Source organism: Hydra vulgaris, chromosome 08 (genome assembly GCF_038396675.1).
Source record: "Hydra vulgaris chromosome 08, alternate assembly HydraT2T_AEP".
Classification (NCBI taxonomy): domain Eukaryota; kingdom Metazoa; phylum Cnidaria; class Hydrozoa; order Anthoathecata; family Hydridae; genus Hydra; species Hydra vulgaris.
In genome coordinates, this window is record NC_088927.1 from 49,369,194 (window position 1) to 49,391,943 (window position 22,750).

The 22,750-nt window shown below is 26.8% G+C and overlaps 1 protein-coding gene across 1 annotated transcript in view; it reads left to right on the forward strand.

The window, feature by feature from the left end:
• LOC100206316 (zinc finger ZZ-type and EF-hand domain-containing protein 1) overlaps nucleotides 1-22,750 on the forward strand; it is a 114,892-nt gene that overhangs the window by 70,398 nt on the left and 21,744 nt on the right. The window contains exons 46-61 of the mRNA XM_065803871.1: nucleotides 332-421; nucleotides 495-586; nucleotides 719-821; nucleotides 4,460-4,638; nucleotides 5,195-5,325; nucleotides 6,377-6,617; nucleotides 15,405-15,509; nucleotides 15,609-15,722; nucleotides 15,842-15,888; nucleotides 16,925-17,050; nucleotides 18,960-19,046; nucleotides 19,264-19,922; nucleotides 20,969-21,124; nucleotides 21,231-21,337; nucleotides 21,986-22,112; nucleotides 22,279-22,570. Of these exons, the coding sequence (XP_065659943.1) occupies nucleotides 332-421; nucleotides 495-586; nucleotides 719-821; nucleotides 4,460-4,638; nucleotides 5,195-5,325; nucleotides 6,377-6,617; nucleotides 15,405-15,509; nucleotides 15,609-15,722; nucleotides 15,842-15,888; nucleotides 16,925-17,050; nucleotides 18,960-19,046; nucleotides 19,264-19,922; nucleotides 20,969-21,124; nucleotides 21,231-21,337; nucleotides 21,986-22,112; nucleotides 22,279-22,570 (2,656 nt within the window). The remainder of the gene's footprint in view (nucleotides 1-331; nucleotides 422-494; nucleotides 587-718; nucleotides 822-4,459; nucleotides 4,639-5,194; nucleotides 5,326-6,376; nucleotides 6,618-15,404; nucleotides 15,510-15,608; nucleotides 15,723-15,841; nucleotides 15,889-16,924; nucleotides 17,051-18,959; nucleotides 19,047-19,263; nucleotides 19,923-20,968; nucleotides 21,125-21,230; nucleotides 21,338-21,985; nucleotides 22,113-22,278; nucleotides 22,571-22,750) is intronic.

Here is a 22,750-nt window from a genome sequence, read left to right on the forward strand (position 1 = left end):
AAAATGAATATCATGGCAGCATTATCTTTTTACTTGAGAAATCAATGAAACTAATTTTTAAATATTTTAAAAAAGGTAGTTTATGGTAAAAAAAAGTATTATTTAAAACAATTTATTTTGAATTTTTCTTTAAGTTAAAAAAAAAATGCATTTGTAAACAAAATCAAAAAAATTAATTGTTTTACTTTTTAGGTTTAAAGTTTTACTTTTCTTTTTTTTTGTTTACTTTTGTTTACTTTTTTTCTTTGTTTTTATTTTATCTTTGTTTTTATTTTATTTTTATATTTTATTTTATTTTTATATTTTATTTTTATTTTATTTTTTTCTTTAGTTAAATCAACATAGCACTGATCGTAGGCCAACGTTGAATCGTAGTTCAAAGTCATTTGTTAAACAAGACTCTGTAGAATCTAAACGCAGTGTAATACTTTAAAGATTTTGTTTATATTAAAATATTTTTAAATAATTAATTTTTAAAATTTTGTTTATTGCAGAATTCACTATATTATGATGATTTTCATGAAAAGTTTCCTTCATTTCAAATGGTTTTAGACTTCGTAACAAATGACACAGTGTCACACACAAAGTTTTTAATTTTTTCATTCTTTTTCTCTTGTTTTTATTTATACATTATTTTAAATAATCTATTTTTTTTCTCCTGAATTTACTTTTATTATTTATTTTAGTATTTAATAAAGCTTTTTAATAATGCTTATAGGATCCAGGAGCTGTTAAAACACAGATCAAAGTATGCTACCACTATTGCTGATGTTTATTCATTTGCATCAGATCTTCTCTCCTGCAGTGAAAAAAAAATCCAGGTTTTTTTAATGTTTTATTTTATTTGTCTTATTTACTTTATATAGTAATAGAAGAAAATGTGTGTGTGTGTGTGTGTGTGTGTGTGTGTGTGTGTGTGTGTGTGTGTGTGTGTATATATATATATATATATTTATATATATATATATATATATATATATATATATATATATATATATATATATATATATTAGGGTGGTAGTCAAAAATTAAATTTTCAGAACCTCTAGTCCTGTTCCTATTGATCTCATGAACTCATGTGCAAAATTTCATAAAAATATTCCTTCATTAAAGGTTGCCACATGACAACTGATAAAATCACATGTACGCGATAGAAAAGATAGCCGTGTAAATTAATGTGTTGTTGAATATTATTGAAATCTTTAAATAAATTTTTTTATCTGTAAATCCATTTTGAACACAACCAGAAGTCTTTTCAATGAGGTGTACTCTTTATGTTTTTTTTGAGAATCTGACCAGTTGTTAAATTTATCAACTAATTAATGTTCTGTATATGAAAAATATTTATAAATTTCCAAATACAGATAAAAAAAACAGAAATTTTACTTCATAGTATTTTTAGAAATTTGTTACATTCAAATAATTAAATTTTTATAGTGCTTATTATTAATTACTTAGCTGCAGCCCACTTACTTATTTTTTCTATCCCAGAATTCCTTGTAATTTGCCACCAAACCGCCATTTTGTATGTTTATCCCTATCAGACTACCAAATTAATTATGTTAACTAAAAAATTTTATTTTTAACAATTTTGCAGTGGAATATCTCAATTGTGAAAAGTCAGTATACATTTAAGTTGTTATTTTGTAATATAAACTATGTAAACTACTTTGAATTTTATTTTATATAAATTCATATCTCTAAACTCAAAAAAGATACTGAATAATGGATATCACTGAGTATATACTAAATGAATAAAATTTTATAACTTTTGCAATTCACATCATGCTTATTGCATAACTTTATTTGTATTTTTCTAGATTAATAAATATCAGAAAATGTCACAATCAAAACCTGCAACTAGATCTGCAACCGAAATTTACCTTCTCGTTTCACAAATGCCTCCATTAATGGTACTAGACTACCGTCATGAAAGCAAGCATTACAGTTTTTCTTCCATCAGTTTAAAATAAACAAAAAAACCGTGCGAGAAAGTTCGGACATTACTATTAAAACAGTTGCTTATTTTTGGAACAAAGCTTACATGCCAATGACAACATTGCAACATGCAATTGCGAGGCTAGAGAAAATATACAACGAGTGGAGAAATCTACAAAAAGCTTCAAAAAGAGGAGGAGCAACTCAGATAGTGAAAGAAACAGCCTTTGTTGCATCATTTGAAGATACGTTCAACATTTCTCATGTTGATGCCGAGAGGCTTAGACAAAATCCAGAAGACAAACTTTTTCTTAAAGCTCAGCTTGGAAATAGAAGACACTCAAGTTCAATGGCACAAATAGACAGAAAATTGGCAGTCAAGTTGAAGCGTAAACATGAGAGACAAGAGGCTATAAAAGCTAGAACAGAACGAGAAAAATTGAGACATGCTGTCAGCAACGGTGAAGCTGTAGTTGAAACATTTGAATCAGATTCAGAAAAAAGTTGCAATGAGAACGTAGATTCTGACCATGACTCAGCAGTGACACCGCAGACAAAACGACCTCGTCCAAAAAGTATTGTCAGTCCACAAGTTGCAGCAGCTTTAGATTGAACGAAGATCAGCGACCGAAATACGGTTTATGCTTTGACTTCATTCTCAGTTGCTGTTGGTCAAAACCCAAGTGAACTAGCTCTGAATCGCTGGTCAATTCAACGCAATAGAATGAAACATAGAGACGAAACAATTTTAAAATTGAAGGAAAGTTTTGGTGAAAATATTAGGGATGTTCCACTCGTAGTGCATTGGGACGGCAAGTTACTCCCTGATATATCAGGAAAACATGAAAAAATAGATCGCTTGCCTATTCTTGTTTTGGGTCAAGGTGTAAAACGACTATTGAATGTGCCTAAGCTCCCAAATGGCACTGGAGAGGCAAATGCAGTTGTAACAGCAATCAATGACTGGAATCTTGCAGAGAATATAAAAGCCATGTCTTTTGACACTACAGCCAGTAATTCTGGGATTCGCTCTGGTGCAGCAGTTCTTATTGAACAAAAGATGAATAAAGAGCTGCTCCATCTTGCATGTCGGCACCATATTTTTGAAGTTGTTCTTGGAGATGTGTTTAACTCATTAGCTGGACCATCTACTGGACCAGACATTTTGATGTTTAAAAGGTTTCAAACAGCATGGCCATCAATCGTTCGTGACAAATATGAAGACGGTATATCAGATCCTGAAACAGCTTTAGTTTTTAGCAGCAACAGAGAAATGATGAAAGAAGCTATTGATTTCATTCAGAACTGCTTGCTGACAGAGAACCAGCCTCGTGATGATTATAGGGAACTTTTAGAACTGTCTTTGATCTACCTGGGTCATATTCCTCCTCGCGGGGTTCATTTTATGGCTCCTGGGGCTATGCATCGGGCCAGATGGATGGCCAAGGCTATTTATTCAATCAAAATTTTTCTCTTCAGATCCCAGTTTCGCAACAACGAAGCGTGAAATAAATTTATCATGTTTCTTGAATATTTTTGTCTGCTTTGTCTATCTCAACTCATGGTTTACTGCTTCGCTGTCCATTCAAGCTCCACTGAATGATCTCATGTACCTTAAACGACTCACACAATTCAGGACAATAAATTTAAATGTTGCGAATGTAGCGATAAAGGCATTGTCTCGTCATATGTGGTACCTCAGTGAGGAACTGATTGCCTTTTTTGATGATCGTGTTGATGCAGCTACAAAATACGAGATGGTAAATGCAATGAAAACAAAAACTGGAAATGGAATTCCTGCAAAACGTGTTCAACTACGTGAAAACAACATTTTATCATCAGAGCTTGTTGATTTCATTAACTCGAACACCATGAGGTTTTTTGTTATACTGGGCATCTCAACTTCTTGGCTCGATTTGGATTCATCTTTGTGGAATGAGGACCAAGTTTTTATTGCAGCTAAGCATTTTGTAGCCGGTTTGAGCGTTGTGAATGACAGAGCATAGAGAGGAGTTGCTCTTATTCAAGACTTTAACCAAATTCTAACAAAAGATGAAGGACAAAAGCAAGCACTTCTCCAGGTTGTGTCTGAGCATCGAAAACAGTTTCCAGATGCCAAGAAATCCACTGTTGTTAAACAGGACTAAATAGTCATTTTTCCATTCAAAACAAAATAAAAAACTAAAATGATATTGAAATTATAGTTAATTTTTCATGGTTTTCAATGTTCAAACTTTGTTATTTAAAAACTTTTGAATTAAAATAGTTCATATAAAAAATTTTTTTTAAAGTGCTAACAGCCATTAGCGTCAACCTTAGTGAAACTTTCAACCCTGTGTGGCACCCCTTAATGATGAAATATCCTTCTCAAATTTTGCACATAAGTTTGTTATGCTAAAAGGAACAAAAATAGAGGTTGTCCCATCAATTTACTATGAAAAAGTTTTTTGAGCACCACCCTAATATATATATTAAATAAGTTTAATTTTAAATTAAAATTTTTGTTAATTTATTGATTTAGTTTCCTACCATATTGTTTTTGCAAAACCTACTTATGTTTCAAGATCATCTTCCATTACATTATTCAAACTTTTTAAATGGTTGTGGTCTGGAAAAAGAAAGTAAAGTTCGCAAAAATTTTTATTCACTAATTCGCCGATTGGTTGATATAATTTTTTCAGCAATGAAGAAACCACAAAAGTATTGTTTTTATTTTAAATATAAATCTATTAAGTGTTTAACATAATGTGTGTGATTGGTTTTGTCTTTTAATATTAGTATAATAATATTTGTATTTTTTAATATTAGTATTTTGATATCGAAATCTTGAAATATTGCTAGTATTTGTTTGGATTTTTGTAAACTAGCTTTTTTTCAAAAAGTTAGTTAACATAATTTTTTTTTAAAGCTGGTTTAGAAAAAAGGTTTAGAGTGAGGAACTTTTAAAACCACTGTTGTCTTAATTTTTTTCTTTTTTCTTTTTTTTTTTTTTTGTAGGTATGTAAAATTTATATAAATAAACTAATTAGAAATAATACAAAAGTAAAATATAATAAACATAACAATAATAAAAAAAACAGTATCAGATGCCAATTAGAAAAAAAGTTATTTAATGGGGTAGGTTTCAATGAAATAATTCTTTTTTTTATTCAAAATGATGCAACTTTAATACATATTATAATATTATAGTATGTTATGAATAGATATGAATAGTTTTTAACTTTTAAAAAATTTTAAAGGGTAGAGTTATATTTAGGATGTCATCAACAAATTTTAAATATATGTTGATTTACCTACTTCATTTGTTGGATATTGAATGGAAACCTTATGATTTTGAGTTCATTATGAGTATAAAACTTCCACATCTTCTAGCTTTAACATTAACAGGTATGAATTTTTTTCTAGATATATCTTAGCAACATAATTACTTTTGGCTGTTAATATTAAAAACTACTTCTAAAGAATAAATTAAATGAAACAGTAAAATTTTAAAACACCTCAACATTATACATGACCTTTTTTTCATCCATTTTGGTACAATAAAATTTTCTTTGGGAAAAAATGGATATATAACTAACAGTATATTTAGATACTCAATTGCTGTTCTTCCTATTAAAGTTTTCAATGACTGTCAAACAAAAGCAACAGTATGCTACATGATAAAATTGTTCTTGCCATATCATTGGCTTATTAAAGAACAATCCTTGTCTAGAAAGAATGAAACATTTAGACAAGTAACTGGAACCATTTATGCAGCAAATAGTCTTAAATATTCAAACTTGTACACGGCATCTTCTATTTAATATGAACAAATTATACTCTTTATCTAGTTTCTAAAACATTTTAGTATTGATTGCAAACAAATGCATATTTATAAATTAAATTTAAAGCTATATTTTAAAATAAGTTCTACAAAATGATAACAAAAAAGCTAGTTTAAAATTACTGTAGTATTTTTATAATTGAACCATACCATATAACATTATCACTTCTCATAATAAAAATGTATTATCTAATACTCATGAATATACATATTAATTTTGTCAATTAAATAACTATTATAATTGTATATCTAGTATTATATATGCACGTCTGGCTTCATATCTATCATATTATCTATGTATGTCTAGTTTTATATACGTTCATGAAAGTATGTTTAGTAAAATCTATGTATGTCAAGTTTTATATGTTCATGAATGTATGTTTAGTAAAGTCTATGTATGTCTAGTAGTATATAACTACATGTGGCATCATGTATGTTCTAGCAACACATATACATGTGTAATTTTTATAGACTTTAGTAATAAATATAAGTTTAAAAAAAACTTATCAAATGATGCCAACTAAAAATTAAATTTTTTCATATTTTCATATTTAAAATTTTCACTAATATATATAATTTGATTTAACAAAAATTTTTAATTTGTTGAAATTGTAGGGACATCTCCTCCTAAAACCATCTGCTATGACGAAAAAGCTGAATTGGCTATGTATGAGAGACATAAAAAATTTAAAACAGAAGCTGATGGTATGGGAATTAAGAAGTGGAATGAAATGGTACTGTCTACTGCTACTCCTGAAGCACAGCTTGATATGCATTTATTCATTGCACGATACTCATCTGTTTTGGAAGTAGTAGTTAATTGTGACGGGTGCAATAAAGAAATTCATGGAAGAAGGTTTTTTATTTTATTGTTTTTTTATGTATCTATTTTTATAAAATGCTATTTGTGTGAATATGTATCTATGTATGTTTATATATATATATATATATATATATATATATATATATATATATATATATATATATATATATATATATATATATATATATATATATATATGTGTGTATATATATATATATATATATATATATATATATATGTGTGTGTATATATATATATATATATATATATATATATATATATATATATATATATATATATATATATATATATATATATGTATATGTATGTATATATATATAAATATATATGTATATATATGTGTGTGTGTATATATATAGGTGTGTCTGTGTATATATGTATATGTATATACACATATGTATATATATACATACATATATACATACATACAGCATTTTAATAAGTTTTTTAATTAGTTTTATAATATGTTTTGTAGAACATATCAAAGATAATTGTAAAACATCAATTGATAATTAAAAAAAAGCATTTAATAAGAAAATTACAAAATTGGTAATTGTCAAAAAATCTTTACTTTAGCTTAGAGTTTGTTTTTTTCCCTCAACAGTAATGTATTGGTATGATGTATAAGTACCTACTATTCATGCTGCAGCAGTAGGGTGTCCCAAAAATTTTTTTTTTTTTGGAAAAAAGAGATGTGCGCTATCTAGAACTTGGTTACTAGGTATATTATGACCAAATATATCAGAATTTTTAAATATGAACAGTTATAAGTGCTTGGTGTAAAACTTCAAGTTTTTGATTTTTTTTTATTTTTTGCTATTTTTACGATTAAACTTGTAAATATTAGAAAAAAATTATGTTAAGCATTTATCATATTAAAAATTATGTGAAATATATGTTGCATGTGTTGAACAAATATCACAAGCACTTCAAATCTGATTTAGCTGGGTTTTAGTCAAATTTTTATTCAACGTTTTTCTGTGATTTTTTGCAACCAACAAAACATTCTGCTTTATATCTTCATTTCGGTATGACATAATAAAGTCTTGGATCAGTTTTATATTTCTTTCTGCACAATCATTGGTGACTACCATATTTTTAACAAAAAACTTAAAGTTGTCTAAAATAGTCTAGTCCCCTTGTGCAGCTAACTTAACCTGGTCATGGGTAACCTTGGCTAGGCAAAATAAAATCCAGCTCTGATCACCAACTAAATTTGATAGTGTTTTAGACGATGTGATTACAGGCATTTTAGGTTTACCCTTCATGATTTCTTCAGGAATAGGAAACTGTGACAGTTTTTGGAGTATATTCTTCTTCTCATCTTTTTCAACATTATCATCAACTAAAGCCATTACAACAAGCTCTTGACTTAAATACCAGGTATGATTTTGCATGCTTTTCAGTATTGATTGAGAAAACTCAGGATATTCTTTGCTTAAATCAAACACATCTTTGAATGCTGCTAAATCATTAACTGGTGCTTTAATACTAAGAGAGCTTTTGAAAAACTAAGGACAGTATGTTAAAGATATAAATAAAGAAGCTGTTTTAACCATCTTCTTCTCCTTTTCATTCATGATGTTTGAGATGTTCTTTGTCATTTCTAATGTAAGCAAATAAATTGCATCTGCCTTAAACCTTGCTGCATGGCAAGCTCCTGGCTGATAAAATTTTATAGCAAGAACATGACTACCAAGGTAGTAAACATATAACTGACAAAGATTTTTGTAGTCTCCTCTTTTGAAAATATTTTCATGAAGTGCAGTTTCCCCAAACTTTAATGCTGCCTTGGCTATATTATAGACAGGTGATCCAATCTCTAAAGCAGTCCAGTTAAACTTAAACAGATTGTCTGATGATTTGTCTATCTTGTCAACAATTGTTGACCAAGCCTTCTGTAAGCGCACATAAATTTATCTTCTTGTAGACTTGGTCTCGGCGTCAGTCTGAGCAGTCATAAAATGTTTAATATGTACTTCAATAATATGGTGGCAAAACATGCACCAGACAAGACTTGTATTAAGGATAGTTGATAGGATTGTAACTGCTCCCGCAAATTTTCCAGTCTTGGATGCAGTTGTGTCGCAGCAAACACCAATGATATTGTCAACAATATCATAGTATTCCAAGAGATTGAGGATTAAATTTGCCTGCTCGGACCTAGTTGAATTTTTTGCCTGCACTATGCCAAGCAAAAAATCATCTCTACATTCCAAATCTGGGCTAGTTACACTAACTGCAATTCTCTTACAGTTAACTGTCAGATCATTCTCTTCTTCCTGCTGTCTAACAAGTTACCCATCAAAATGGACTATGAGTTTTTTTCCTTTTAAAACATCAACAAGATCCTGTCATAGTGTTTTTCCTAAATCAATTAAATTATACATTTAAAATAATAGAGATAATAAAAAAAATTGACTTAATCACTTTGGTGAATAATATTTACCAAGATTTTCAATAATTTTGTATCTTTTTCTGTGTATATTAGATCTTGATAAATTAATCTCATGCAAGTCAACACCTGCTTTATTGTAGATAGCAGAAATTATAGCAGTCTGGGGCCTAACACCGATTCTATACCGAATGCTAACAGCAGAAGTAGCTTCAATTAGTTCATCTGGAGTTAACTCTAAAATTATTTTCGATTTTTTTGATTTGGATACATCATATTCAGAATCATCACTTTCTTCACATAAAATGGAACTTTCAAATGGGCTAACATCATCTTCAAATTCAATTTGTCCATCCAAAGCTTTGTCAGTACTTTTCTCGTCTGTTGATTTCTGCAATCTGTCAAATGTTTGCAAAGTCCTTTTTTCTTTTTGAGCCTTTGTATTTTTCTGATCATTCAATTGCCTAACTCTTTCGCACCTCTGCTTTCTTCGCAGAACCTTAATTTCAAATTCTTCATTATGCTGTGCAGTCATGGTCATATTCCTTTTAGATATCTGGTCTTCGTAGAAGGCTACATCTTCTTTCTTTTCATCTTCGGTTCTTCTCTGATCTTTCATTATCATGTCAATTATTGTAGGAACAGATATATCAAACGAGGTATTAACCTCCACCTGGAAATCTACTTGCTTTTGAATCCAGATCCCTTTACTTGAACTCCAGTTTAGTTTACTCCATCCTTTTATTTTTTTATATTTCTCTGTGAGTTTTAGGATCCTTTCACTGAAAAATATTACATAGCTGAAGTTACTAAAAAACAAGATAAGCCTATAATAATTTTTTTTGTGTAAAATTTACCTAACAGATCTTCCACTAATAATGTTGCACATAAAGCCAGCTTTTATCCAGATGTCAGTGACAGCTGAAGTTATGCATCTATTGATTGATCTTTCGCATGCTCTATACTGGCAAACTGGACTTCTGGTTCCTGTTTTTGTTGGAAAAGCAATAATTTCTTTGCTGGACTGAAATCTAGTGCTCCTATATAAAAGAGAATTAACTGAAATATATAATTATATTCATGAACTGTAGGTTAAGTAAATAAATTAGAAAAAAACTAGATATTAAAATTACCTAGAAGATTTTAAAAAGTGAAAGTATTGCAGGATATTTCTGACACTGGGCAGCTGGTTGAATGGAAGCTCATTTATGGGATATTTTAACAGATATAGAGTTCATCTTAAACTGCTTTGAACAGTGTACTTTTATTTTCCCTCTGTTCCTTTTTTGCTGGATTTTTTTATTGTATGACCCATTTTTAACAATATATTTAATTATGAAACTAAAAACTTTGAAACAGTTTTAAATCACATGTATATTAAAGAATTCAAAATTTTATAAGTAAAAAATAGCAATGATCAATAAAATACCAATAATCAAGAAAAAAAATTAAATACACAATTGAATAAAAGTAAAAGATGACTTCTTTAAAAAATTATATTTAAAAAGTCCTACTTTTGAATAAATTTCATCTTTTTTATATCACATGTACAATTAAAATAATAAAAACTTAAAAAACATGACAAAAATTGACATTTTTTAAAAATTTCAAGTTTTACACCAAGCCCTTATACTTGTCTCAGATCAATATTTTTTATATATTTCGTCTTTTTACATATAAGAGCCAAGTTTTTAATAGCGCACAAAAAAAAAATTTTTTGGGACACCCTATGCAGCAGGGATCTGCAGCATGCAAAAATAAGCACTAGTGGTGTGGTGGTAAAGCCCTTGCTTTGTTGGTAAGAAGTACTAAAATCAATCCCTATCATGTTCCTGGTCACATCCCTACCACATTTTTGAGTTATTGTGTTTAGAGATTTATAATAAATTTTAAAAAAAAAATTGATTTGGTTCAATATTTACAATTGCTAAGTATCATTATGTTAAATTTGAGACTAGTGTAAGTTAATGTAAAGAGTCTGGCAACTGTTTTTTTTTTTGTTTTTTTTTTTGTTTTTTTGTTTTTAGGGTTTTCTCAACAGTAATCTAATAAAACCTTAAAAATCTCAAATTGAGGAAATGTTTATCATTCTGATTCTCACCAGCTCAGTTATATCAATCAATCAAAAAAATTAGTAGTACTTCTTGACTGCACTAATTGTTCTTGAGGCTGACCACAAAATAGTATGTATAATACAAAAAAGGCCAGTCAATTTGATTGGCTATCACAAACACTTGACAGTCAATTGTTTTTTGGGAAGTCAATTAAAAAACTTTAGTGTATTAGTTTATGAATTGTATTTTTGAAATATAGTTCTATTTTCGATTTAGAAAATTCTATTTAAAAAAATTAAATATAAAAAGGTTTTAGTAATTTATTACCACCTAACACATTATCCTTAGACTAGCTAAAATTTATTATCACCTAAAACATTTTTGACCCAAATTTGTTTCTAATTATAAATACATTTACTATATAGTGCAAAAAGGAATTTTTGATATAAATATTTTCATAAATAATTTATATAATTTTTTTGATATAAATATTTTCATAAATTTTTAATAAAAATTTTTAATTTTCAGGTTTGTTATGTTTTTACTTTTTGCTGTGCAATGATTAAAATTGCATTTAACTTTTATTTAATATGTACTTTTATTTATGCAGCTTGATTATTAGATTATCAGCTGTATGCATCCACAGGATAATTGTATATAAAGGAGTTAGGAGTTTTAATAAAAATAAAAAAAAAAGGAGTTCTTTTTAATGTTTGTGTTGAAAGTAGAAAAAAAAGTAAATTTAAATTTTAAAAAATTTTAAAATTAAAATTTCAAAAATAAAATTTTCGTGTTTTAATACAAATTTTTAGTTTTTCAAAAATATAATCAAGCATACTTTTTCAAGGAATAGTCAACATAAAAAAGGTTTTTTTTGAGTAATTTCACCTCTTTCTTCACAGTTTTCATCAGCTAAGGCTAGAACAATAAGGTAAGGGTCCAGAAACCATGTGTGCTGTTTGATTGATTCAATGACTGATTCTGCCCCAATCAAATTGTACTCCTTAAACCTATTCATTTGCCAAAGAGCTCTCATATCCTGGATAAACAAAAAATTGTTAAGTAACTAGCTTTCGTTAAAAAAAATTATATTTTAGAAACTTTTAATCAAAACTTTTTATTTATAATAGAATCCTTATATATATATATATATATATATATATATATATATATATATATATATATATATATATATATATATATATATATATTCATTTTTAAGTCGATTTGTCAGACTGGGTATTGCATCCATCATAAGCTGGAGCTTTAGGTAGTAGATACCTATAAAAATATACATTTTTATTTTTTTGAAAAGCTAAATTTTTGATCATGTATAACAAGTTCATTTTTTTTTTTTTTGCTATGAAGCTATAATTTTTTAACTTTGGACTTTTTCCTATCATAAACCTACAACTCTCTACCTTTTGCCATATAACGGGCATGATGGATTGCTCCGGGTGTACGAAATTTGTACTTTTCCTCAGAAAGCACCATAAGTGTAAGCTCTGTCAGCTCAATGTAGTCCTTCCTTGTAGCGCCATCCTAAAAATTAAATTAAATCAGAAGTATATTGGTATAATGCAATAAACATAGGTATGTATATTTTTGTCTTATAAAGAATAATAGAATTAAACAAGAAAAATCTAGGATATATTACTACTTCATAGTACATATTGTATACATAACTACATATTAAAATATCTAGTCATCGGGCTACCTTTTTCATGGGTCACAATATTTCTGCAGAACGTTATACTTTTATGCTTTTGATGACCAAGCCATGTTTCATCTGGAATAGTCAATCTTCTCAACACCTTTTTTATTTAAAATGTCAAAAAAAATCAAAGAGCTCAAAATTGAAAAAATACTAGGGTACAATAATATTTTACAAAAATGTTAACCAATTTTGTAAAACCCTACCTGGTTCTCTACATTAAGATCATTCCATGCTGATTTTAATATTTTAAACAGCGTATTATCTGGTCCAGGAGTAACATTACTTGGATAATTTTTCTAGAAATGTGTTATGTGTAGCTCGTTTACATGATGTCGGCATGCAATAGATAAAGCTGGTCGCTGAAAAGCTTCATTTATCAGTAAAGATACAGCTCCATTTTTGTTTTTAGTGTTGATTCTGGTTGTATCAAATGTAACAGCTTGTATACTGTTTGTAAGGTCAAAGCAATTCAAGATATCTCTGATCGCATCTTTTTGATTTTCACCAGTTCCGGAAGAAATTACTGGAATTCCTAACAGGTGCGTTTCCATGTTACCGTTTATTAATATTGCTAATCAATCTTTTTCCAATTTTTTCCCATCAGTATATTCATGACATACTTTTCCATCAAAATGGAGTTGAACTAAAATGTTCTTATTATTATTTCTGAAATTTCTCAAACCCAGTGGGCACGGTACGTTTTTTAAACGTTTTTTAGACGTTTTTATAAGGTTTAAACCTAATAAAAACGTCCAAAGAACGTTTTAAAAACGTACTGTGCCCACTGGGAATGGTCCTTGATCCTCTTTGATTCATCATAAATAACTTTATCTGCTGCTCTTAATGCTGTAGAGGTTGAACATTTAAATTCATCTATATTTCCACCTAATTTAGCAATTATACTATTACCATGCCAGTATGCTACCTATGACTTATTACTTCCCCAACAGCAGTCACAGCAGTTCTCTTGAGAATATCTTTTGGAAGTAGAACAGTATCTGCTTTTTTGACTTTCTTCTTTAACTCTGGATCTGGATATGGGAAATCATCATTATCTTCATTTTTATCGGATCTATTGGAACTGAATTCACTCTCAGACATGGTTTTATTCAAACTTGATCTCAAACTTGGATAAACTCCTGTTAACAGAGGAAATGTACCTTGTGTCTAATCCACCTATTCTTGTTTTTCTATCTCCTAATTGGTCTAATAAAAAAGCAATATCTTCAGTCTTGTCTCAACAACTTCTTGTTTACCTCTAATAAATAATATTATACAAATAAAAAAGAAAAACATACCTAATTGTTTGTTATTGCAAAATCTGAAATCCACCCTTCAACCAAGGTGCAATTAACTTTGAAAGAGTACAGCATAAAGAGTTTTCATTATGGCATCTGATTTCAAACAGACAATGGATAATTCTACTTTCTTTTTGTTTTGGATGCTTCTCCTTTAAATGCAAGAAGTATTGCAAAACCGCTTGCTCTGTAGAAAATTTGTCTTTTGGTAAGGATGACCTGGATTCCCCAACCAAAAAATTTACTTTTTTCTTACTTTTTCCTGACATGAATAAACTGTAGTAAATAGCTCTAATAAGCATATGAAGTAAGTATATCATGAAAGTTATCAATAATTATTTCCCGCGTTTTTAAATGAAAATTAAATATTGTCTTTGCTAAAAAGTAATTTGCATAACATGTTTTAAGCAAGTACGCAAAAGTAAATGCGAAGCGTAAAAATTGGTAAAAATCCACATAATTATGCAATTTTTTAGTTAGGTTAAGACAAAATATTTTAAGCAAATTAAATTACCATGCATTTTTATTTTTTTCTACTAACTTAGAAGAAACTCTGGAAAGAAAAAAAATAGAATTATTTTGAGTTTTAGAACTTGCTCAAATGTGTTGAAAATAAGCTTAAAAAAGGGTAAAAAAAGTCTAAAATTAGACGATTGGGGCACTTAAGCAACCCCTAAAAGTGGTTAAAACTCAAAAAAAAATCTACTAATAAAATAGGGGTCTGTGCAGCAGATAAAACTCCATGGTACTTTAAATCTTTTCATGACATCAAAATGAAGCAGTCTAATATATATATATATAAATATATATATATATATATATATATATATATATATATATATATATATATATATTATATATAAATATATATATATATATATATATATAAATATATATATATATATATATATATATATATATATATATATATATGTATAACATTAAAAGCACATTAAGATTTGCAATCAGATTTAGGAAGTGTGATAGCTTCATTACATACATTGATTGATTTAGGGAGAACCTGCCAAGAAGTTGCTGCTACATTGACTGAGGGTTTGGGTTGGGGCAGCAATAATTTTTTTTTTATTTTTTTTTTTTTTATTGAACAAACTGTATATAAAAAAATGGCTTTTTGCACTGAAAATGTATATATATATATATATATATATATATATATATATATATATATATATATATATATATATATATATATATATATATATATATATACGCTATATTAGATATATATATGCTTATATATGTATTTATATGATAGCATATAAGAATGACAGTTTAAAATTTAATTTTATTAAAATTTATGGTTTACTTTCTTAGGTATCGCTGTCTTGTTTGCACTGATTTAGATTTGTGTGCAGATTGCTACTCTAATAACGTAAAAGTTCAAGATCATTTTGATCAGCATGAAATCATAGATCTGATGTAATTGTTTTGTTGTTATCTTCAAAAATGATGCTAGATTTAAAATTTTTTAGATTTTGTTGTTAAACAAGAAGTTGAGGGACTGTTTTTACATTATAGGTTTACCTGTAATAGCTGCAATGCCTTTATAATTGAAACAAGAATACATTGCAATGATTGTAAAGATTTCGATTTATGTCTAGGATGTTACCGTTCTGAAGTGTATCCTAAAGGGTACATTTTTTTATTTTTGTTTTACTTAAAAGCATTTTTTTTTTTTTTTTGTGGGTTTTAAAGGTTTTTTGTTTTTAATAATTGAAATAACTTTTTACTTTTTTTTCTTTTTAATATAGTCACACAAGTTCTCATAAAGTAACGATATCTCGTCTTACTCCTGGAGGTAGTGTAAAATACAAGTTTTAAAATACTATTTTAATAATAACAAGTTTCTCTAATTAAATTTTTGATATACCATTAAAGATACTAACAAATATTTAGTATTTTAACAATATTTAAACAAATAAAGTATTTTATATTTGTTAAAATTATTGTAATGATCTGCTTAAGTTCATGTTGTTAAAATCTCATTCAAATAAAGCTTAATGAATGTCATTTAAAATCATTTTCTGTAATCAAGTAATTTAAAATTAATTTCTATTATCAATAATATGTCAGCATGTTATAAGAACATTTCCAATTTTGAAAAAATGATGATGAGAAAAATGTTGTAAACTGTCGCCTAGGGACACTAATATTAGTGTCAAGCTAGAATACCTAACTAATGTTAGTTTAATACCTAACTAATGTTAGTTTGTTTTTAAACTTTAATATGTATATCGCATTAAATGGAGGTTAGATGTAACTATGGTAACTACATACTTTTGTTAACGACAAGCACATGCAATTCAAAAAAATTTATATTCAAAATAAGCATATTAAAAATATCAATTCTATTTTAAACATTTTAAATAATTTTAAATTTTAATTTAAAATTAGATTAAAATTAGATAAATTTTTAAAATAGTAAACAATCACTTTTTTTTATTCGCCGATATCATAAAAGTAAAGCAACTTATTAAAAATTTCCAAAAATTGTATAAAGTGTTTAAAATCATAAACTTATAAAAAATTTATTTAAAATGTTTAAATAAGATTGATATTTTTAATATGCTTATTTTGAATATAAATTTTTTTGAATTGCATGTGTGATTATGTCATAAAACCAATGCTTTAATATAGCATTGGTTTTATGACATAATCACTTTTATTAAGAGTTCGTTAATGTAAAATGACATTGGTGCTTTTAAAAATTATTTAAAACTGATTTTAAAAAAAAAGTATTTTTTTAGCATTATTTTTTATTATCTATTATAATTTTATAATTATTTTTGGATTTTTTTTTTTTTTATTTTACGAACAGCAAATATTTTTTCAAGGGTTGTTTCCGACAAAGGGTCTTACAACAGTTTTATTGGCTGCCTACATTCATCATCAATCTTGGATACAGCTTTCTTCTTTAGCCATTAGTCTTTCAGAGTGTTTACAAAAGCGAAAATGGGAAGGTATACTTATGTATGATTTTAGTAATAAAAATTTTTAAAAAGTAAAAAGTAAAAAGTAGTAATAATTAAAGTAAATAGATAGATTTTTTTGATAATAACAATTTTTAGCTTGGAAGAAAAAACTATAAGTATCAGTATTTACATATATTATATTACATTTATTATATATTGCAAAAATTATAGTAATTACAATTATTAATATAAATAATAATAGTAATAATCAGAAAAAAAAAGCTGTTACTATAGTTACTAAAATCAGTTATAAAAACAAAAATTAAAACATTTAAACGTAAAGAAAATTATACATAAACATCAGTTGGGTAATATTTATGTATAATTTTAACTCAGGGTTATTAAAATTTTTCTATAAATATACTTATATATCTTATTTATTTTTTATAACTTATCAATTGGGGAAAATGCTGCTGTCTTAATCAAATGAGAGAATAATGATAAAAAGTTTTTTTAATTATTTTTTTAATGTTTCAAACAAAATATTTTAAATACGAATTTGAAATTTTGAATACTGTAAAATAGGGTAACGATGTAATTTCTGAATGTTCTTAATTATTTTAAACACCACATGTCTTTATGAGAACAATATTAAATATGAATTCACAACATGCATTTTTTGTTTAATTTAAAAAAAAAAGAATGAGAAACCAACTTTCATTTATAAACTTAAAAAAATACTAAAATTTGAAAAGTGTAAAAATGCCTTTTTGTTGGAATTGGTTTTCGGCAATAAACACATTGATTCAGCATGCATAAAATAACTGCAGTTTAAGATAATTGCATGATAAGATTTAAGTGTGATAGTAATGTAGTAGTAGAGCACTCTCCTCAAGTGAGAAGTTCCGAGTTCAATCCCCATCACATTCCTGGTAGTATTGTGCTCGATTTGTTTCTCTGCGCAGTGGCCTTGTTTGTTGAGGTTTATGTTTTGGAGTCATAGAGCCTCCTTGACTAAAGTAACCTTCTCGGTCTTGGGGAGGTGAATTAACATTAAAAAAAAAAACTTTTTCTGTGATTAAAAGAGATTAAAAAAAAAATTTTTTGAGTCAGAAAACTATCAAGATTGTTAAAGTTTTTGTAAGGCTTGTTTATTCAGTATTTATGTTTTTATATTTATGTTTTTAGTATTTTACTTTTCTGTAAAGAAAACAAGATTAATTAAGTTAAAATATTAAACTACTATACTAATACCAAACAAAATGTTAAAAAAAAAATTGATAAATTGGTTCACATGGAACAGGCCTGTTCTGTTGAACACATCTTCAATTAGCAAGACTAACTTGTTTTACCACTGGGGCAGTCATGGTAGATGGTGCACTGTAGTGAATATGACTGTTGAGGGAGATCTTAAATATTAATATTAGTTGACAGTGTTAGATCAAATATTAGTTGAATTCCACTTCTCCGTAAAGCTACTTGTTGCAATTATGTTTTAAATGTGTATTTTATATATGTTTTAGGTGCCTTGGTATGTAACTGATAATATTATAAAATTTTGTTAAGAATAAAAAACCAATTAGTCTTCTAATAAGTATGATAACTAATTAATAATAATTAGTAATAATTAGTAATAATTATAAAAAATGCATATAATGCAACTAATGCTCATTGCTAGCCATTTAAATACTATTTTAGGAAAAGTTTCTAAAATTAATTTTAAAATTTTTTTTGCTGACAGCAAAATAACTGCTGTGTACAAATAGTACTAAGCATAAACAATGTGTGTATACATAAATGAAAAAGTAAAAACAGAAAAAACTTAAAAAAAAAACTTAAGAAAAAAAGTAAAAACAGAAAAAACTTATGTTTAAACTAAGCCTTTTTAAACATAAATTGTGAGCTTCCTTATTATTTATTTTTTATAGTTAACTTTTTTATAAACTTAATTTCAAAGGTGTTGAAGCAGTTTATATCAATGATGCAATATCATTATTTTTCACATGTCTGCAAAAGCTAGTTGGTTGTATCAAATCACCACCAGGTTTTGTTTGTTATTCTATTCTTGTTAATACTTTGACAAAATATTTTATCATCGTGTTTTTTTTTATCATCAGATTTTATCATCGTGTTGAAGACAATTTTTAAATATCAGTTAATTTTGTATTTATATATTTTTAATATATTTTTAATATATTATTTATATATTTTATTTTATATATTTATATATATAATTTAAATAACAGATTTTTTTTCCCTAGGTTTTGCAAAATCAGAATCTTTTGGACTATCTGAAAGTGAAGAGATTGTTATGAGTGTTACAACTAATTCGTTTACACAAAATTCAGATAAAAACACTACTCATGCTTTTAGCTCCTCTCAGTCCTCAAACACTCCTCTCACCTTTCTCTCAGAAAAAAGTGAAAATAATGAGGTGGAGTATAAAATGTCTTCCTCTGATTCTTATTTCTCTATACATAAAAGTATTATTGAAGAACTTCCTCCTCCATTAGAAGAAGATGAAGAAGATATACTTAACAAAAGTAAAGGTTCTGAAAGTATGGAAGAAAGTCTTTCCTCTCCTATGATTTCTATAGACAACTTAGGTTCAGCAGAACTTTTGTATGAGCGCCCTGTGCATAACATAAGCCGTTTATTCATGAAATCAACAACTGATATAAAATCAGAAGATACTTCTTCAGAACTGTCTATAAACTGTATTTTAGAATTACCAAATGACAATGAAATAGTAGACATCACCCATTTATTTTTAAGACCAGAAGATGATGCACAGTCAAAAGATATTTCTGCTTCTGTATCGAATGTATCAGAAGATATTAAAAACAATGAAGACAGTAAACCGGGTATATTTGAAAAAGTTTTGTGTTTGATAGGTGCAGTTTTACCAATTAACAAAAATGTAAGATTTTAAAAATTTTGTTAGATAATTTTTTTATAATTTTTTTTGATAATTTTCAACTATACTACAACTTTTTTTCAAAGCCCAAGGTAAAAAAAATCAAAGTTGAGTTTTTTTTACAAAAAAAACTAGTTGAGATGCCTACAACTGTTATTAAATATATATTTTTGAATAAATATTTAAAAAAAAATCATTAAAGTTATGTTTCAAAAAACGTTTTATAAAGAGTTTCTTGTTTTATTAAGAGTTTTCCTTATTTTTTTTTTTTAATTACGTTTTTCTCAAAATGCACCTTAAGATGTTTTGAAAAAAAGCCTTAGTATAAATATTAGAGTATATTATAGTAATATGCTAATATAAATATTCTATAGGCAGTGACCCCTGAGGTCACTGGGGGAAGGGGTTGGGTTCATTTACCCCCCCCCCCACCTCCTCCTTCCTTCTCTCATCCTATCTTTTTCTGCATATCCACAATTATCCACAATAAATATCCACAATTCTTGATATTACTTTCAATTTTTTGTTTTTCTGGATTTCCAAAATGTTTTTGTAAATACAAATTTAAATACATATTTTTGCAATATATTTGTTTTTCAACTTTTTCAGTCATTACCCAGAAAACAAACAAAAAAAGTTTCAAAAAATTGAGAAAGTCATCAGCTTTATATTTGTATCTTTATATACAATACTATTTATGATTCTATATATGATATTATATTCATAGGATAATATAAACAATACTCTTTTTATTTTTTAGGTGTTTAATGTTAATATTAAAATAAATATATTAATTAATAATTTAATATTTTATAAATATTATTTGTATTTTTTAGGTGTTAAATAGCCATTTGTATATTTTGTAAATACAAAAGTTGTGAATATTTTACATATAAAAACTAGACAAAAAACTTGCTGATAAAAAAAATACATGAATGAATAAAGATTTCATTTGTATTTTGTTTGACTATTATTCTGTTTATATTTTTAATTATTTTTAATTTATTTTGTGTTGCATTGTTCATGATTTTTATAATTTAATTTTTAAGTATGGGGATTCTTACTTTGTGCATTTTTCATCATTTGTATCAACCGAACTTATTCCAATTCTATTTGATATAATTGAAGATCAGAGTTTTGGAATCAAATTACGAACTATTACTCTTGGTGTTCTTACAAAAACGCTCAAATGTTTTCAGCCCGAGGTATATATGTTATCTTTATTTTATGAAACTGTTCTTCATAATTGAAGAAAAAATTATTTTGAAAATTTTGTGAATCATTGTTATGCAATTTTTTTGCGATTTTTAGGTGATTGATGCTGGCCTTGCAAAAGCAAGATGCTTAGAAATAACGTCTTTAGCTGGTGAGATTACAATATCTCAGTTATTTAAAACTGGAGCCCAGTGTTTAAAAAAGTAACATTACTTAATACTTTTTTTATTAAAATTTTTGTTACAGTTTCTTATTCTTAACCTTTATTATTAAATATATAAGTGAATTAAAAATTTTTTTCTATTTCAGTAATTTAAAAATACATAATAATAAATTTTATTAAAAACATTTTCAAGTAAAGTCTTTTTATTCAAGTAAAAAAAAAGTTTAAAACTTTGAGAAAACTTTAATTTCTGTTAAATAGGAAGCATTTTATACAACAAAACCTGAAATAAAATGTAATGAATGTCATTTAAAATCATTTTCTGTAATCAAGTAATTTAAAATTAATTTCTATTATCAATAATATGTCAGCATGTTATAAGAACATTTCCAATTTTGAAAAAATGATGATGAGAAAAATGTTGTAAACTGTCGCCTAGGGACACTAATATTAGTGTCAAGCTAGAATACCTAACTAATGTTAGTTTGTTTTTAAACTTTAATAACTTTAAATAAATAAAACCTGAAATAAAATATATTATATAAGTATATATATATGTATATATACACATATAAATATATATATATATATATATATATATATATATATATATATATATATATATATACATATATATATATACACATATAAATATATATATATATATATATATTTACATTATCTACAGTGCAGATTTAGATACAGCATCAGGGGTTGAATCTGTTTTGCGTAACTTGTTACCCATTCATGCTTGGAATAGTGCAGTAACAAAGCAAGCTAATTCTATTCTTTCAGAATTGGGTAAAAATTCAGAGGTAAAAGTTATTAATATTGAATTTTATTGTATAAACTATAAACTTTTTGACTCTTTGATATATATAAACATATAGATAAGCTTAATTAGTTGTTTATATTACATTTTAAGTTTTATTTTGTAATCTTTTTGTTGTTGGTAATTTACATTAAATTTACATATTTTAGAAGCCGTCGTTAATTGCATTGTTTACATTGATGTTTGTGGCTGGATTTCCAGACACATTCAGAATTGGCTCGTTTGCTATTCTAAAAGAACCAGGAAGTGATGTCAAGCAAGTCTGCATTGTTGAATATCAGGTTGAAAGGATGATGGTAAGCACTGTAAATTTTAAAACTCGGAAAACTGTTATGGCAAAAGAATCTGTTATTGAAATTCAAACAGGGACTTCCCATATCCTTGACAGCGAACGGCTTACATCTCTTTTAGTTTATGTTAAAGAAAGCCTACCAAATTATGGCATGTTTTTTTGTTTGTTTTTTTTGTTATTGTTTTGTGTTATTTTTTTCATTGTGTTTTTTTCAAGGTTTTAACAAATATAATTTCTTTAAAATAAGTATTAAGCATATATAACTCAACTTATATAACGTGTGTGTACTTATATAACGTGTGTGTGTCAACTTATATAACTTGATGTGA